At 39.6% G+C, this 19,582-nt stretch overlaps 1 protein-coding gene across 1 annotated transcript in view; it reads right to left on the bottom strand.

Annotated features, from left to right (window-relative positions):
- The window catches only part of LOC126355756 (39S ribosomal protein L52, mitochondrial), a 46,704-nt gene extending 34,836 nt beyond the window's left edge, over window positions 1–11,868 (bottom strand). The window contains exons 1-2 of the mRNA XM_050006148.1: window positions 11,742–11,868; window positions 11,562–11,649 (exon numbers count right to left, since the gene is read on the bottom strand). Coding sequence (XP_049862105.1) covers window positions 11,562–11,649; window positions 11,742–11,763 — 110 coding nt within the window. The 5' untranslated portion in view covers window positions 11,764–11,868. The remainder of the gene's footprint in view (window positions 1–11,561; window positions 11,650–11,741) is intronic.
- Window positions 11,869–19,582: the final 7,714 nt, after the last annotated feature.

Below are 19,582 nucleotides of genomic sequence, written 5' to 3'. Positions count from 1 at the left end.
GGGCACTCCTGCCTTAGGTGATTGTTCACACCTCAGGTCACACCTCCCGAGAAACGGACGGAGGGACCAATTGGCATGGTCGGAAGGTGTCAGCTCAGGCAATCACCCCTCCCTGGGCCTGGTCTTTACCAGGGGGTACGTGCGTGCCTTACTTGTCTACCCAGGGCGGGAAATTACACGTTACCCCGCCACCGGCTACACGTGCGAACGCGTGGGTCGGCCTTCAGGCACGCACTGGGAGTAAAGAAGAAGAGGAAAAAAAGGGAGAGAGGGAGAGAAAGGACAGACTGTCTCAAACGCCGAGGCGGAGACCAGAGAAGGCAAGGAGAAGAAGGCAAGGGAAAGAGTAAGACAGTGAGATGGAGAAGAACAAAGAAAGGAACCAACCAAAGGAAGGAAGAAAGAAACCAGAAGAAGTGAAAAACCAAAATGACCGCAAATATAGATCGTGGAACCGTCCGTCTCCGGACGCAGGCGCTAACTACCCCCTTGAGGGGAGAGACTCTTTTTAGTCACCTCTTACGACAGGCAGGAATACCTCGGGCCTATTCTAACCCCCGGACCCACAGGGGGGACGTCCAAGGAGGCTCTGGGACTAGCCAAGGCAAAAACTGATGTGGTGGTGCAGCATAGTTCTGCCCACAGGCTACAAAAGCCTGCACAAGATATTCACTCCCATACTCAATTATCAGCTAGCAGATGTGCTGCCATGACGCAGCCTTCACACAAGACATACTCCACAACAATGCATGCAGCAGCAGAAGTATGCAAGAACACAACACCCGAGGGACAATGACTCGACAGCTTTGCTCCTCCATGGCAAACAGGTTGACCCCCTGGACAACGTTGAATCAACTGTGTAGCAGGAGAAACATATGTCATGCCAAATCTGTTCCCAAAGGAGTCCATTTGGGCCATCCCATCTGGATTGCTTAACTTATTTTCTGGGAAAGCGTGTCAGCAGCTGTGGCAGCCACAATCTCCAGTGCTGTCAAAAAAAGATTTAGCAATGTCTGCTGCAAGGTATCATTCCATTTGGAAACGAGACCCTCCTGTTGAATGAACTACAGATTGGTTCCCACTGGCAGTCACGACAGTGCACATGCATTAGCATGCTGGGTGATAGACCAGTAACAATCATTGCAATAATTGCTGAGAAAAAGTGCCAAACTCTGCAAACAGTGTGCAGTTCTCCGCACGAGTTTAGAACCAGGGTCAAATAACGAAATATGTGCTCATGGTCAGTGATGAATACAAAATTTTCTCTATATAATTAAAAAAAATATGGTGGAAATTATAGCCAGTGCCTCCTTTTCCATCTGTGAACAGTTACATTGTGCTGTTGAAATATCTTTGATGTGTACTGGGACACATCAGTGGCCAGGGTTAATGGGTTAAAAACAGTGCCTAAGAGACTGAAAAGCCTGCTGACAGTCCACAGACCATATGAATTTCATGGCCTTTTGATACAGCCAGTTAAGAGGATGGCAGATATGTGCAGATGGTGAAGGGGATGGGGTGATGGTGACAAAAGTATGCTATTGCCAATTACTTACATAGGTCACGAAATTTTTTGCCTGACCCAAGGTATTCTCAAAACAGGTGGTCATATGACTTCAGTAAAGAGTCCAGACCTTGAAATAGAATCAACCAGGACACTACATTGACTTTGTCAATGATCTGGAACCCAAAAACAGAACGTGTCCAGCCCAGAAATATTTTGTGCCAAAGGTAAATTTACCAGTAACAATGTAAACTGTCTTTCCACCTTCTTGTAATGAGGTGAGATAAAAAACTGCCAACACAATGAGATATGTTGTTTACTATAAGATACCACTTATGAAGAAGTCACTGCAACACTAAACAGCCCAAGAGCCTATACAAGTTTAAATTAATTAGACTGACCTTTGCCCCTATGTTGACCTGTAGCTCAATTGGCTGCCCGTCCACAACCAATGACAGGAAAATAAGCTGGAGTGATGCCTGTGGGGTGCCAGAGACAGTCTCTAAGTCCTAGGAAAATACTGGTGCCTCTAACAACCAGCCTGTGGCTCACTGACTGCCACAAAATGATGCCAGCTGGCCGATTTCTCGGCATACCCCACACATGGCATCCATATACAGGCAATCCTGTCAAGCTTGCACCAAATGACAATTTGGGCAAGGCCACTGACTTGCCCATTGAGTGCAGAAGAAAAGCAACATCAAGAGCCCAAAAAACATTGCAAGTAAGGATCCCAACTTCTCGATTTACTTGGGCCTACGGAAATCACAGCAGGTGAAGACAGACAGCACAGTGACATAAGGGTGCACTCAGATCAACAATGGTGTCATCACATGGCGGATCAGCAGAAGGCAAGGTCAACCAGCCAATCCCACTGAGCAACGAGCACTGTTTACTATGCTTATCTAGCTTTGCCACCTGCCAACTGTCAGAAAGTATGACCCTTGCCGCTGCTGTAATTTCGTGTTGTTAAGCTATCTGGGCAAATTCAGCTAATGAAGGGTTATACGGGACCAATGTCCTGATTTACCAAAGGGTTTGGTGCTAATCAAATAAACACATCCCTAATTAGTGAGTCGACATACATTGGGGACACTCAAATTGGCACTGGTGCAAGAGAGCCTGCAGATTGGTGATCCAGACAGCACACAACTGCCCAGGGCACTTGTGGTGCTTGTTAAATTGCAACTGTGCCACCAACACATAGAATGAATTTCCAGAATACTGTGTGAGCAACTGACAAAATTTTGCAAAAGTAAGTTTGTCAGCCTCAGCAGAGGGATTCATATTTTGCACAATTTAGTACAACCTTGCACTGCAGGACGATAACTTGGCGGCCTTATCAGCTAGACTGATAATACACCTGGCAGTGCAGTAAGAACTGGTGAAGGCAATTCTCCCATGTTTCTGCAGACTTGGCAAAACTGACAAACGGAGTCGGGAGTAACAGGGGAGAAGGCTTCTCTGGAGGCACCTGACTTCCACCAGTGTGGTGTGAGAGCAGATCAAATATGCATTCTGTTTGAACAGCTGTTGTTGCTGCTTCTAGAGGCACAACTGTTCCTGCCAGCATTGCATACATACTGGGTTTATTGTGGCCACAAATCAACACTATGAAACAAATAAAAGTGTCACACTTGTACAGACATCCTCTATCGCCACTTTTGTTTCTGTACAAGAATAACAATGTTGCGAAACCATCCTGTTGGCACAAATGTCACTACATTAGGGGGGTACATGGCCCAGAAGATTAAAAAAAAAAAAAACCTTGGTGTGTGGGTCAGTCTACAGAGGAGGCGAGAGTCTAGACACCATGTAGAGCCTGGGATGAAGAAAAGCACAAGACATGGTCAGTGCAAATAACAATACAGACTAGCATGTGGAACCAAGAGCAGGCTACGATGTGAAAGTCCAGGTGCATGTTAGTAGATCTCAGCGAAAGAACTGACCCGCCTGGCATACTGCCATCTGCAAGCAAACACCTGGGTCAATAGTTCTGTCCATACAATTGTCTGCTGCACAATCCATGATAGGTTTCCACACTACTTTGCTGTGACACACACACCAGATATCCTGTGTCCATATGTATGCCCCTTGGTGGGGCAGTGGGAACATATATGGAACAAGCCCTGCATCTATGTCTATTATAGGACTATAGACAAGGGGTTGGGAGCAGCAGTGGAATGGGGATCGGTTGGGGACAGGGGTGGAATAGGGATGGGCAAGAATATCGCGTAGGTTGGGTGGGCAGTGGAATATCACAGGGCACGATGAGATAATGTGAATCAGTTACTCCAGTCCTGTGGAATAATGACAAGGGAACATTCCCTATTACCAGTGAAAGACCTTGATGAAACTTGGAAGAAGTGTAGAGGAGACCAAATAATGCAATACGTATTTTTTTGTTTGTGCCCTGTTTCACTTTTAAGTGGTAAAACACGCCCTGAAAGGTAATTTAGCATATTAGGTTTAGAGGGAATAGTCTTGAAACCATGAAACATAAAATGTATGTTTCACATAAAAGCTGAAATGTTACATTCTACAAAACTGTATAATCAATTAAAAAAATGAAATTTTGAAATTTACACTGCCACCATTACTGAATTTTGCAAAATGGAAACTTTTGCTACAACAAAAATTAAAGAAGCTTTCATGCCACCTACATCCGAGTTTAATAAAGCTAGTTTCTGTAATACCATTTTTGGAAAATAAGCTGCATACAATGTGCTATCAGAGTATGTGTAACATATCTAATTAAAATATCTAAATGTTCATTTGTATTCTAATTATATGTTTTACTTAGTTTGGTTTATGTTTAAATTGGTATATTATGCTGCAAATTATTTTTTTTCATTTTTTAGTTTACTGTTTCACATATGTGTATTTGGTTGATTGAAATAATAAGTAACCCATTATTATTATCCAGAATCATTACAATAATGATAATCACTAAAGAAATGCTTACAACATTACATTTTTTACACCATACACACACAAAATAAATGGCTTTCTCCTGTGCTGGGAAAGACATCTGTTTCACTTGTTCAGATGTTAGCTTACCAGATTTTGAAACAGTCACACAAACATTTGGGGCTTCATAAAGAGATGCTCGAATTCTTGATCCAAACTCACTGTCTGTTTCTTTTACAATTATGTTAAGGGTGGTAAACAACTTTCCAGCTACAGAGACTAATGGGTGAATCGTTTAAGTGAAGTTCTCTTCATGGTGTATCTCCAAAGGCTGTTGAAGAGAAGATCTCACAGTGCATGTACCACCAGCAAACCCCGATCTGTTAGGGTGATGCTTCGAGTATGTACTGCTCAGCGCGCTATCTGCCAAATACCGTTGCTGTGACAAATTCTTCATGACACAATGAAAGTGATTTCATAGCTAGTTTCATGCATTAATAGCTGCTTCTCAAGACTATTAGTTGAAGATTATACAGGATTGCCACATGTGGCAACACAACCTGTTACAATCCCCTAGAACCAGCCCTCTCCGGCACCACTGCTCACTAGCCACATCTCAAAGATACTGTAGTTTGTGGCCTGCAGTATAACGAGGTTCACCAATTACCAGCCCATGGGGTACAAGGCTACACTGCTAGTTGGCAACATCTTAGACAACATCGCGAATCTGCCTAGAGCTGTGCATGCTGGTTCCTGCTCACTGGTTTCTCCTGTTATACAAGCAAGTGCTGCAAGTTCCATAGCAGTCTCATCTGATGCCTGATACTACTAGTACAGAACTGTACATCACTGCACAACTTCTGGACCTCACTGCATTCTTGAGGACCTGTCTTTCAAGGAACAGTTTTTGATTACTATGCATTACACATATTTCTGAACATGGTCCTCGATGCGGATGTTTCTTTAAATTCTTCTTCAGACTGGCTGTACTTGTCTGTATTCAATGAACCTGTGTTGAACAAACTTGTTTCTCCACTGAGGTGAGATTTTATAGTGTGTGCAAAGTACATCTGTTTGCAAATAGGAGAGATGCCAATCATTAACCCAGTTAAAATTTTCCGAATTCTAAATGATCATTCCAACAGCCTGGAATTCCCTGAGAGTTTCACCAATTTACAGGAAATGGAACCAAAAGGCATCATTGTAGCATTGATTTGTGAAAGAATAGATGGACATTCGACTGTAATAGAACAAGATAATGGGCTATGGTTTCATGGGGCACAGCTCCATGACATAGCAATGATTTGTGTATCTGATTGTGAAACATATGAAGAGTCCTTCACCCAGGCAATGTCCTATCTTCAGAAAGTGAATTAAATATTAAATATAAGAAATCTGCAGTTGAATTTTTAAATAACAGAAAGAGGGGGAAAAGGCTGATTTCATCCACACAGCATAAACATCACAAAGTTATGTTAGTGAAACAGCTGTATTGCTGGGAAAAGTATGTTCTTGACGATGGCTCAAAAGAAAGTACTTCAGGTTATGGGTCATCAGCTGGTTGGACATGATATTGACCTACGAAAGTGGGCCTTGCAGACAAGCAGGGAAGTTAAATTACATAATTTCAAGGCAAGCTACAAATGGCTATTGCATTTTAAAAAGGTACACAGGCTTGTATCTTGGAAAATAACAATGTTTTTTAACTAGACACTATATAAATGATAAAAATGATCTCGAAGAAGTCATTTTATGATCTGTAGTGCAAGTTAAGGTGCATAACAGTATTTTGTGGGCTGAAAATGTATACAACTCTGATCGGGGCAGAGTCAACCTGGAGTTGCACTCTGGACATACTTTGTTCCACAAGAGTGCAAAGAAAGTTAACTCCAAGGTGCAGTCATGTCTTCAATTACTCACAGTTACATGATTCAGCATACAGTCTCTGCAGCAGGCAAATCGCTGACCCCTCTTTTCATAGGTTTAAAAGAAAGTAATATAAAGATTGGACAGAGAATTAGAGAATGTCATTCTAAAGCCCCAAATATTTTTGTGGTGACATCGAAATCTCATAAACTAATGTCTGGCCCTGTCAAAAGATATTTGACGTAAGTTTTCTTTCTCAGTTTGGGAGAAAAATCTGTATTCTTGTATTCCTGGGGTGGTCAGTCATAAAGAACTGTTCTGAGTGTTGTCCCTGAGGACAAGGAGCTTGTTCATCTGGTGATCCCAAAAGGCTCGATGGGGTAGGTAGAGCTGTTGGACATATACAGTTCTCGATGATGGGAGAAATTTGTGAGAAGATTTTCAAATCTAGTTCAGCTGCATGATTATGATGTCAATTTCTACTTGAGAAACAAGATAAACAATCTGCATTCACTAACACACAATCAACTATCTTCACCGATGCTTTCCAATGTACTGAAATATGTGTGGCACAAATCTGGATATTTAGAAGATCAGCCGCCACTATTTGCAGCACTTGATGAACATTGCTTTTTATTGACCTGTCCACTGTGTGTATTATGTGAGAAACTGTCGTTCATTGTGTGTGCATAGTGTACAAAATCATTATGATTTAGCATTTCTTTCCTGATTATCATTACTGTAATGATTTTGCTTCATAATAATGAGATAAGTATCATTTTCAATTAACAGAATACACATAACGTGAAATGTTAAAAAAAGAAGAAGAAAGGACATTAACTGCAAACATAAAAGAACAATTTACATAATACGATAAAAATATGTACAGTATGACAAATAATTGGAACAATAATGCACATTTACATATTTTAATTAGGTATGTTGCACATACTACGACAGCACATTTTGTGCTACTCACTTTCCAGAAATGGTATTACAGAAACCAGGTTTATTACACATGGACGTATGTGGCAAGAAAACTTCTTAATTTATGGTGTAACAAAAGTTTCCATTTTGCAAAATTCATAAATGGTGGTTGGGTAATTTGCAAATTTTTCCAACAGTTAATTATAGTTTACAAGAAGATTAATTACACATAATTTTCTTTTTTAATTCAACACTTTGAAGCGATTTCCTCCATACCTAATTTGCCAATTTAACTTTCAGAGTGTGCTTTACCCCTTAGAAGTGAAATTGGGCACAAACAAAAAAGTATGTATTGCATTATTTTGTCTCCTCTACACACCCATCAAGGTTCATCAAGATCATTCGTTGATACATGGGATTGTTCCTTTGTAAGTCATGAGGAAGTTGCTCCTCTGTGGCCACTCAATGGGAATGGGTGGGGAGGGGGTGGGGGCAGACTTGCAGGTGGCTGGAGAGACAAGGTGTGGAAGATCTGTTTCTGGACAAGGTGGGGAGGATAATTTCAGTCTGTGATGCCTTCACTGGGATCCCTGGCATATTTGATAAGGGACTGCTCTTCACTACAGGTAGCTAGGCTGTGTGGAAAGGACTTTGTGTTGTATAATGTATGGCAGCTGTTAAAGCAGAGGAATCATTAGCAGTTGGAGGTTTGATGTGGACAGAGGTACTGATGTAGACATCCTTGAGGGTGGAAATTAAGATTCAGAAAGATGACTTATTTAGCTGTGGAAAACCAGGTGAAGTGGATGGGGGAGAAGGTGCGGAGGTTCCAGATCATGAAGAAGTCATCAGTGAATCTGAACAAGGTGAGGGGGTTTTGCATTCTGGGTGACTAGGAAGGAGTCCTCTAAATGGCCAATGAATAAGTTGGCATAGAATGGTGCCATTTGGATGCCCATAACTGTACCATGGATTTCTTTGTACATGATGCCCCAGAGGTGAAATACTTGTGGGTGATGATATAGTTGGTCATGCTGACCAGGGAGGGGGCTGTGGGTTTGGAGTGAGTCAGGCACTGGAAAAGGTAGTGTTCATAGGCAGCAAGTCCTGGCCTTGCGTCTTATGTTGAGGGAGGTGGCACAGACAGTGATAGGCAGTGTGTCATGTGATAATAGTACAGGAACTGTGGGAAGCTGGTAGAGGAAATTGTCAGTGTCTTTTATATAGTAGTGTAGGTTATCAGTAATAGGCTGAAGGAGTACAGATTCTTTCTATGGAAGCACATGAACCATACACAATGGGGCAGACAGTGTAAACATAAAATGAACAAACACATGCACATGCATGTCTGCACTGTCCCTGCTATCTACATTGTCTTGATACTACAGTTAATAATCATAAACATGAGGTTCTAAATGAACCTAAAAATGCCCAATTAAGTAGAAATGTTCCACTCCCCTCTTAAGCTACTAATTTCCAAATAATCCTCGCAGCTGAAGTTTACTTTCATTTGAGCCCCAAGATTCTGGGAATAATGATACTCATCTGCACTCACATTTTACTACTAGCAAATTAACACTCTGATTGTCATTGTAGGTTAAACATAATTCAGTTCCTAGTCTGACAGAATTTTAACTAGTCACAAATGTTTTATGCCCTATTCCAAACTTAATAACCGTGCCCAACATCCTTTTCCAGAGAAATGAAACAAAGAACAGCATTCCATCTTCACTCGTATTATTATCACTGCAGTAATTTGGCTCCAGTGTCATATTTGGACATATATGATGTGTGTGCATTTCAGTTTCAGGGGATCAAGGGAAGTGTCCCAATCTGCCCTGACTGTGACATATGTGTGTTGCGTAACATCATTGTGGCACAGTGTTTTTGAGTTGAATCGAGTTTGTAGATGGAATGTCATAGCATTTGGTGGCATGCTCTTGTGGCGGATGTTCATGTTTGGAAATGTTTGTGTTATGTGTGGTACTCTGACTTTGTGTAATCATTCTGTGAACTGGTTGTTGAAAGTGTGTGCTGTATCCTAAGTGAGTTATTCACTGTGGGTTGCGCTGGGTGATGATATGGTGACAATGATAAGGGTTTTTTTTTTTTCCCTCCAGGAGTCTGGCTTGACTGCCAACTTTAAGAGGTGTCATGTGTGCAACGACGATATGAAGTTGACTAGAGCCCTAGCTTCTCGGACCAGGGACCTACATATGTGGCAACCTATCCAACAGGAAACCTGGTCCGAGAAAGATAGGTTGGCTATCAGGGGGATTGTTTTACTTACGGATTAGTTTTGTTATTGTTCATCTTTTAATCTTTCAGCAGCTATTTTGTTTTGTTTTCTGAGGGTTATTTTTTAAAAATGTGTGAACTGTCTTTTTGTTTGTTTCTACTATTTCTTCGTTGATTTTGTGTTTAGAGGTTTGTTAATGAGGGGAGGTTGGGGTTGTCTGGATAATTGTTCTGTTTTTGTTGGTGGGTTGGTTGTGTGTGCATATATAAGTGTGCGTGTGGGGGGAGGGGGGGGAGGGGGTGGCAACCTAGTTGTATTCATCAGTAGTTTTGGTTACTAAATTTTTATTGGTGTATAGTTGGTATTTTAATTAGCTAAGTGAACATAGGGGTTTCTGGGTTTTCAATTTGTATGTGAGGTTTTGGTATCATTGGTTTTGTTTGAGGTACATAGGCGAAGGGAATTTTGTGATTTCGCATTCTGGAATTGCTTATTTTAGTTTTTTGGTATCATGGGTTTTGTTTGAGCTATACAGGTTAAGTGAAGTGGACAATTCCAGTGGATTTCGTGTTTTGTAGCATTATGTCATATGATCAGGATTTTTTGGATAATATTTGTTTTGCGAAGGTGGTGTTTTTCATATAGTCATATATTTAACTTTTACCCACCCTAAACCCCCTATTTCCCATGGCTGTCCTGTTAGTTTAATTATATTTCAGGAGTGTCTCATTTTTATTTCATTTGCATGTAGTGACATTATAGTCACCATACTGTATATGCCAGAAGTACGTGTATCCATCATCTTGAGGCACAATGGGTCAAAGCGGACGGGTGGAATTGTATGCTTCTGCAATGCCGTTCCAACTGTACCAACATGCTTTTGTATTGTCTCATTTTTGTGTTTTTGAGAATCTATGTGATAGTATTTTAAACAGCCTAAATTTCAACTATCTTTTTCTGATGTTGTGAAAAGAAACTGAAATACCTAATTTATTGCTGTTTGCCATGTTTCAATTATCACATTAGTACATAGATAACTGACATTTTAAGTCTTTTTTCTTACTTCATGATAATACCTCATATTTTCCATGACACAACAATTATTGAGTTGTACAAATAGATGTCACCAATCCTACAAACAATTTGATCTGTCCAAACCTGCACTTGCTTTGGCAACAATGTACTTACATAAATTACATGTCACTTCAAGTGTGGCATGTAAGCCTATTCAAACATTTCAATCATATCAAATAACTTTCATTGTGGAACTAAGCATACATAAACTGTATCTGTGGTCTCTCTATGGACTTGTACACCAAAACTTATCATAATTTCCATTAAAACTGACATTAATTACTGAAATTTGACTTTTCTGTAGTGCACGCATACTTTATGTTTTCTATATGATGAGCAAGAAATGCATTGGATATTTATTTGAATTCCTTTGGAAAGACAGTGAAATAGTGAATTTTACCTTAAAGCACTTATTAACTAAAAGCTTCATTAACCAAAATATCATTACAAATAGCAGAGAGATTAAAAAGGAGCAATCAGTTGTTTGGATGAATGTCGCAGACTGTCTAAATTCCAGGTCACAATATAATCTGGAACTGATAGACATCTGTCACTAAATGTTGTTACACAGTAATAGTCCTCTGCAAGCAGTTGTTAGGAATGAGAACTAATGCTAAAACACGTGAAACTTGTACCAGTTATTCAACGCACGGGTACTTGAAAACGAACTAAGAGCCAAACGCATCAGTCATCCCAATGCCTAAAGATTCTTAACCAATGTACGTTGTACGCTGGTGACAGGTAACTGCTTTATTTATCTTATCTTTCAATTACTGCACAAGACAATGAATGACTGCACTTTTTATAGCCTCTATCCTGGTTCGAAACTGATAACTGGTTTCTCTCCCACCCTCATTGCCGCAACGCAGTTAGTCCTCTCAGGCTGGTCCTTGATTTCCATAAATCTATAATTTTTAAACTGATGTACTTCTACAGCTGTTCAAAGACAATTGCCCTTTTCAAGGATTTCCTTTAATACGCTATGGGATTAGTGTCCGACTACAACGTATTCGAAAGTACAGATGTTTCAGTTTCACTTACTCTCGTCTCCACTTCTGTTCGAGTCCATTTGCAGTTGAGGTACTGAATAACAACTTCGTTAAGGCAGTTCGGCTTGCACAGATCGTTTCTAAAATAAAATGTAAGAAACGGTGTAAGTAAGCATTCAATAATAGTCGTACCACGAGTAATGAGTTAGAATCAATTGTTCGTGGCACCCACCGAGACGCAGTAATTTCGACATTTTTTAAAAAAAGATATGTAGGTCTTCGTTCACATTAACCAAGCAAAGCACACTTGTTTACTTCGCAACTGTTTATTTATTTATATGTCTTTGAGAACCAAACATAGTCTATGGCGAAGACATTACACCGAGTCTACCCAATACCAACGAATGTTGCGTTGCACACACAGTATCGTGCGGAAAGACTAGCTCTTCTGGACATTGCGGAGAAATGGCTTAGCCACAGGCTATAGGATTGTTTCAGAATGAGCTTTTACTCTGCAGGAGTGGTAGTCCCGCACGTTTCGCAGGAGAAATTCTGTGAAGTTTGAAAAGAGGTACTGAGGAAATAGAACGGTGAGGGCAAGTCATGAGTTGTGCTTGGACAGCCCAATAATCGCTAGAGCACTTACCCACGTAAAGCAAAGGTTCCACATTCGAGTATCGTTCCGGCACACAGTTTTAACCTGCCAGGAAGTTTCAAATCGCTGCAAAGTGAAAATTCATTCTGTAAACAATTCCCTAGTCTGTGGCTAAAGCATTTATCAATTCCAACCACCGCACCAGCACCCCACCTTTTTTCTGAGCAAAGGGGGTGGGTGCAACAGTAAAGTCAGCTCACTGCATGAGTAACATGAAAGCAGCTACATTCACACGTTCCCACTTCAGTGGCTTAGTCTGCTAGGTGTCTCCAGAATTAATTTTTCACTCTGCAGTGAAGTGTGTGCTGGTGCGACACTTACAGTCAGATTAAACCAGTGTGCAAGACCGAGACTCGAACTCCAGGCCATTCTCTATCTCATGTCCCACATTCCAAACTACACAGTTCTCCTGCGAAACTTACAGGTAAAGCAGTCTTGGAAGAAAAGGTATTGGGGGGGGGGGGGGGGGATGAAACGATCGTATGACATTGTTTGCTGGGAGGCCCCATTCAGGGGAGTTCGGCCACCGTATTGCAAGTCCTTTTTAGGTGACGCAACATCGGCGACTTGCGAATCAATGATGATGAAGGACACACAACATCCAGTCCCCTGCCTGAAATCGTACCCACGCCCCCTGTGTGGTAGGCGATAACGCTACAGCTACACTATGGAGGCGGACGGGTATTGTGGAGACTTGCCGTAGTCACAGCCGTGGGGATATTTCTCGAATGAATTTTTCACCCTGTTGTGGACTGTGCGCTGATATGAAACTTCTTGACCAATTAAAACTGTATGCTGCACCGAGACTGGAACTCAGGACCTCTGCCTTTTCGTGGTAAAGTGCTCTAACATCTGAGATACCCAATCACGACACACTACCCATCCTCACAGTCTTACTTTCGCCAGTACCTCATCTCCTACTTTCCAAACTTCACAGAAGTTGTCCAGCGAAATCCGCAGGACTAGCACTACTGGGAGAAAGGAAATAGCAGAAAATGGCTTAGCCACAGAGAGAAGGACGTTTCCAGAGTGAATTTTTCACTCTGCAGCTGATTGTATACCAGAACGAAACTTTCTGGTAGATTCCAACTGTGTGCTGGACTGACACTCGAGCTCAGAATCTTTGCCTTTTGCATGAAAGTACTCTTACCATCCTACAGTCTGTGGCTAAGTCACGTCTCTGCCATATCCTTTATTCTAGAAGTGCTAGTTCTGTAGATTTTACAGGAGAATTCTGTGAAGTTTGGGAGTTGGCAGATGAGGTACTGGTGGTATTAAGGTTGTGAGGATATGTTGTAAGTTGTGCTTGGGTAGCTCAGTTGGTACAGCACTTACCTGCAAAAGGCAAAGGTTCCTGGTTTGTGTATCAGTGTTGCACACAGTTTTAACCCTTAGCTACATGTGCCACTGAAAGTTACTCCAGTACACGCTCGCAGCACTCTGTGCCGCAGTTCCATTTTCCGGAAATCATACGACATAGTATTTTTTAAATATTTATTGAGCAACCAAATTTAAGTAGTATAGCGGTTACAGATAACTCATAATGGCAAATGTAATACTTTAGTAAATATTTCAAATATAAATCATTACTTATGACTAACTAGAAACAAGATTGCATAAAAAACATAGCGATGAACAGATATTTAGAAAAATTAATACTAAGATGTCACGCTTTGTCGAATGGAATGTTGCAGGCATTGCAAATAGTTTTGTGGGTGAAATACTTTTTGCACACAAATCGCATACACTCTGAGCATGTACTTGTAGTTTTATTGTTGCGATGTTTACCGCACTCATTGCATGGAGCAGATCTTGGTCGCTGTCCTGAGGCTTGAGGTATTACTGGTAAATCAGAAGGCTCCTTGTATTTTTCCAAATATGCTTTTATATGTAGGGGCAGTGATTGTATATGACCCCATTCTTTCAGATAACCTTCAAGTAGGCTACATCCCAATTTTTCAATAAACTTTCCTCGTCTTTGCCTCTTCCTTACCAACATTGATATGTTGTTGGCAATAAAAATAATATGGGCACATTTTTGGTCATGTGAATCAACGCCACCTTTAAAGCGTTATAATCGAGAATAATGTCTGATTTTCCCGTTTTCTTGCATACAGCTGGCTCATCGTGCATTGTGGACAGTAAAATGACACTTTTATTTTTTTTTTACGAACGTGAGACAACAGAGTGCAACAATCTTGAAAGCCTAATAAAGTTGATTCTACTGGGCGATTTCGGTTAGGAAGGAACTCAAGAAGGATGTCTAGCTTGTTCTTCTTCATGGTAGCTAGAAAAGTAAGGCCATTTTCGAGACGGCGTATAGAAAGCTCGCAAATTGAATAATAGTTATCAGTTGTTAAATATCTGTTAGAACCTTTCAATGGTTCTACTAATCTCTTTACGGTGCCCATTGGCTTATTCGATAGTACATACTGCCGTGGAAGATGGACACCACAATAAATCTCAAAATGTGATACGTAATACGTTTTCGCATCACATAAGGCATACATTTTTATGGCTGGCTTACCTGGCATATAGATGATGAAGCCACATCGGCTTCGAAATGGGAGGAGCATTTCGTCAATGGTGACAAATGCAGATAAACTATAACTTTTCTGAAAATATTCATTTATTTTTTAATAAACCTCTCTATTTGGGGCTAATTTATCTACCACACATCTCTGTGATGGACTGTGTAGGGATTGTAGTAAAAATCGAAATCCTTTTACTCCAAAAGCAGCCCTGGCCACCATAAGAACAGCACCATTATCGTCTTCTAGGCCTGTGAAGCATCGGCTCTGCAACTCTTGTTGACAGCTAAAATATATAAAATGCCTAAAAGACCCATGATTTTGGACCGAGAGATGTCCTTACAATCTCTATGTCTAGAATATATGCAACTACTTCTCTTTCTTTGTAAATATAGATTAGTGTGATTTACAATTTTAACTATAATATCAATTGTAAAATACTTCATAAATGCATCAATTTCAGTTTTAGCATCCCGTGAGACATGTGTGGGTCCAGAAACAATTTCAACAAATTATTTGAAGACGTTTTCAAGGTTTGGGTCACTGGATTGTTAAGCCAAAATGTTGCAGACCATTACCCCTGCCCCAAAAATACTTGAAATTCACTTGGCAGTCCCAGAGTTTCTTGGCCTTCGTCCCCTGACTGTTCACTCTCGCTGGAACGGTCATCTTCAATAATTCTCTCTTCTTCGTCACTTTCGTCTGAAAAATCGAAAGTATCTTCTTGTTCTAATATGCCTTCATGCTCTTCATTGGCTTAGTAGCTCCACAATCTATCCTGTTGCATTATAACGTCTAGACCAGAAAGATAAGAAACAAGGGAATAATGAAAGGAAAAGCAAAGCAAATAAACGACAAAAGTCAATAGAATAATTAGACGAATGAAGCAAAATGTAGTTTATTTTTGTAATAGAAGTAATAATAATTATTCATTTATAAATGTATAGTATTAAAAAAGCAACGAAGTAGTAAAAAATACTTGCATTGTCGTCTGTTATAAATATAATTGAAAAACACCAACACACGCAAGTGGTACGGGGTGCCGCAACGAGGAAGTGTCTCAGTTAAGGGCTTGCAGACAACTAGCTGTAAATCACACAGGCGGAGTCATGCGGGAATCACGTGAAGACTCCTGGTGGGGGAATACCTGGAAGCTCAACCTCAAACTCCCATAATAGTTGCCAAAACTCAGAAATGCGCAGTTTTTGGCACAGAGTGCCACTGAGCATGTAGCTTAGGGTTAGTCTGCCAGTAAGTTTCATACCAGTGAACACTCCACTGTAGACTGAAAAATTCATTCTGGAAACATCCCCCACGCCTGTGGCAAAGCCATGTCTCTGATAGAGCAATTACCCAGCAAAAGCAGTGGTCCCAAGCCTGAGTCTTGGTCTGGGGCACAGTTTTAATCTTCCAGGAAGTTTCAGTGTTACTATTGTGTGGCAAATCATTAATATAAAACATGAACAAACTTCCCTGCATCATGCTTGAAGCTACTTCTACTTCTGTCGATAATTATCCATCCAAGATAACTTATTGAATCCTTTTATCAAGATGTGCTCGATCCAATCACAAATTGGACTTGATATCCGCTACAGCCCTATATTTGATAATTGGTACTGATGCAGTATCTAGCCAACTGCATTTCAAAAGGCGAGATACGCTATATCTACCTGAGTGCTTTGATTCATGATGGTTAGGACGCCATGTGAGAAAAGTGCAAATTGGGTGTAACACAGCCAGTGTTTTCAGGAACAAAATTGGCATGGGGGAGACGATTCTGTTCAAGATGCCTCATTATTTGGATTTGTCCTTTTTTCACCACCGTTGACCCTTCTCTCATTAAGGCTATGTTTCTAATAGTGATATCTCAGTGTGTATCAACTCAATATGCACAGTAATTTCACAGCAGATGGAAGTTTATTTATTTATATCTAATTATTTGTTTGTTTGTCTGTGTGTAATTTAAAATCAAATGGTTCAAACGTCTCTGAGCACTATGGGACTTAACATCTGAGCTCATCAGTCCCCTAGACTTAGAACTACTTCAACCCAATGAACCTAAGGACATCACGCACATCCATGCCCAAGGCACATTCGAACCTGTGACTGTAGCAGCAGCACTGTTACGGACTGAAGCGCTTAGAAACGGCTGGCTTTTATGGTCAGCAGCAGGCACATCAAAAATAGATTACAAAAACTGTAAGTGCATATAAATGTAAAGAAAATTAATCTGGGTTCACAATGAAACTATAGTGACACCACAGCTAGTACCATACCATAGTTTCATGGGTGAACACAACATTTTCAGTGGTGTCACTGAAGTGATGCCACTTTTGTCATATTACAAAATGTGCATCTCGGTTGTGCTTTGTGATGGCACTTTCCTTCCCCTGCCACAAAATAGTGTCATTCGACTATTACCTCTTGTTCGAATTTCTGTGCATCTCTCATAGTAAAAAATCTTGCTGATCATATTAGTATAGAGATATGTAGACATTACTCTTGTTAGTGGCACTCTCGTTGAAATGAAAGTATGCTTTCACAATTTAATTATGTGCATCCAAATATTGTTTTCACTATGAAACTATAAAAACAACAGTTTATTATTTTTTTATATTTGATAAAGAATGACAATGGTGCCCATAAATTTGGAAAATTCTGAAACCAACTTGAATTCACAGTATAATCCATAACAGTTTGTGCTACACAGAAATACATAAGAAAGCCATTTTCACTCCATGACCCACAGAATCATTAAGTTTCTGTGAGAACAGAACAAAATTACCGAACAGTTATATGTGCTACAACATATAGTACAAAATAACAGCTACAGTACTGTTATGTCAGTCAAAGTGTATATTACAACATTACAGCAGAGAAATGACAATATCGATAAATAATTAATATTACCACAAGAAGCAGAACCAGAAAAAAGAAGTAGGTTTCTTTACCTTATTCTGGTGCTACATTATATACAACAGCCTATAGGTTTCGTAAAATTAACGCACAAATCGGATTCTGCACGAACAACAAAGTAGGGACAATAGTCAGGTACATCACCCATGAAAAAAAAAAAAAAAACAGTTTACATCACCAGAAATTTATAAAATCAAGTATTGTGAGCGTGAAAGTTTCTATGTTGGCAGATAGGTGGATGTTTATCCACCAGATTCAAGGACCAACAAAAGATTAAGTGAAAACTGTATATCCTCAGTCACTGCAATTGCAACATCAGCAATATTGAGGGAAGAAAAGGCCAGATTAATAGACACTCCAGAAGAAATTATGATTTATTGCACCTTCAGAGAATAACCACAATATATACTCAATAAAGAAGTGGACTTAAAAATAAAGATTTTCTGGATTGTTTTAGGTATTTACCTAAATGTATTGTAAGTGCAAACTTCTGATGCATAAACCTGTCATGATACAAACAATCCACTCAGAATTACAGTGCATTAAATAAAGTATCAATATAGACATTGAACTGTTGGCGCTTGCTCAGATATCATGTTGTTATCCCTGCCCAATGTCTATCTGTATCTCAAAAATCTCGTAAGTATATGAATATTAACAAACTGCAAAACTGTTTTTATATGCTGTTACGCTCATATTACATTGATCTCAATATGATTACTATGCTTTTTAGATGCTTTAAAATGGAACAAATGCCAAAATTGAAATAGTAAAATAGGAACAGTAACAACTAAAAGCAAATATGAAGTCATTTTTAAAGATGTCTAAAACTGGTTGTTAGAAACAGTTGTACAGTTTCCTGAACTAAGAGGCATAAACTTGTTAGTGGAAGTGGAATAATGAGTGTTACACAAACTGATATTCAAGATCCAAGATTGCTTGAAATTGCGGATGGTATGTTGTAAAATGTCTCCAGTTGCTATTTATGTACTGTAAAAGCTAATATAAGAATCAACAAAGTGTTAAAATCTTATAAGAGTAGTGCATCAGCAGGTCCACCTGGTAATCAAAAAGATTGATTTCTGAAAATTGTACTGTTGCATATAAAATAAATTATAATTTAAAAACTTGTCACTTTCTTCTATGAGTGTTTGTAAAAAAATCTGCATCTTCTTTAACATGCAAGTGAGGTAGTTCGAGTGAGATGGTTTGTGCAAGCTGTATAAAAATAATGTCATTACTATGCTCAGCCAATACAAAACTTGATCATTTTGCGCTGCATGATAAGAGTGCAGCTGTCATGACAACAAAATGATGTGGAGTATGGTTTCATTCCATATGGTGAGTGCCAAGTAACTCCAGCACATGTGTGTGTTTTTATTCTGAGTGGTATATGGCTAGAGCCATGGCAACATGGTATTTTTCTTAATAGGAAAATATTTTAACTTTTTACATTCAAGGGTGCTGGTTCTAAAAGGTTCTGCCATTGCAGTTACGAATACATAATGGTTAATTTAAATGTTGAAACTCTAATATTTGTATACCAGATGCACTGATAACATTTATTTGTGAGAAAGTAAATATTACTGGCTCATTAATGAAAGGTGATTTATAGTTTCACAGCAGCTCACTTAATTCTACAAGTAAATAATAGTAATGAAAAACTCACATTATTTTCAGATTCTAGTACTGGAAACATAAATGCACTTAAACACCTGTAAAGTGGATTTGAGAAATGAAATATAATTTCTGCTTGACTGTACCTTTTAATAAAGGAACAACAATTAACTATATTACAGATTCTTTTAGTGCACTTCTACAAAGCATAACTCCAAAATTCGTTATAGAATAGCTGTAATATTTCGTCTTGTTTAACTGATACCAGGTAAAGAGTGAAAATATTAGTTTTCAAATTAGTCTTCTGGGCACTGTAAATAGCACCCAACACATCACACAAAAACTTTGAAATTT

This window comes from Schistocerca gregaria, chromosome 3 (genome assembly GCF_023897955.1).
Source record: "Schistocerca gregaria isolate iqSchGreg1 chromosome 3, iqSchGreg1.2, whole genome shotgun sequence".
Lineage (NCBI taxonomy): Eukaryota > Metazoa > Arthropoda > Insecta > Orthoptera > Acrididae > Schistocerca > Schistocerca gregaria.
The sequence above is the reverse complement of the archived record's forward strand: the minus strand, read 5'-3'. Positions and strand labels throughout refer to the sequence as shown.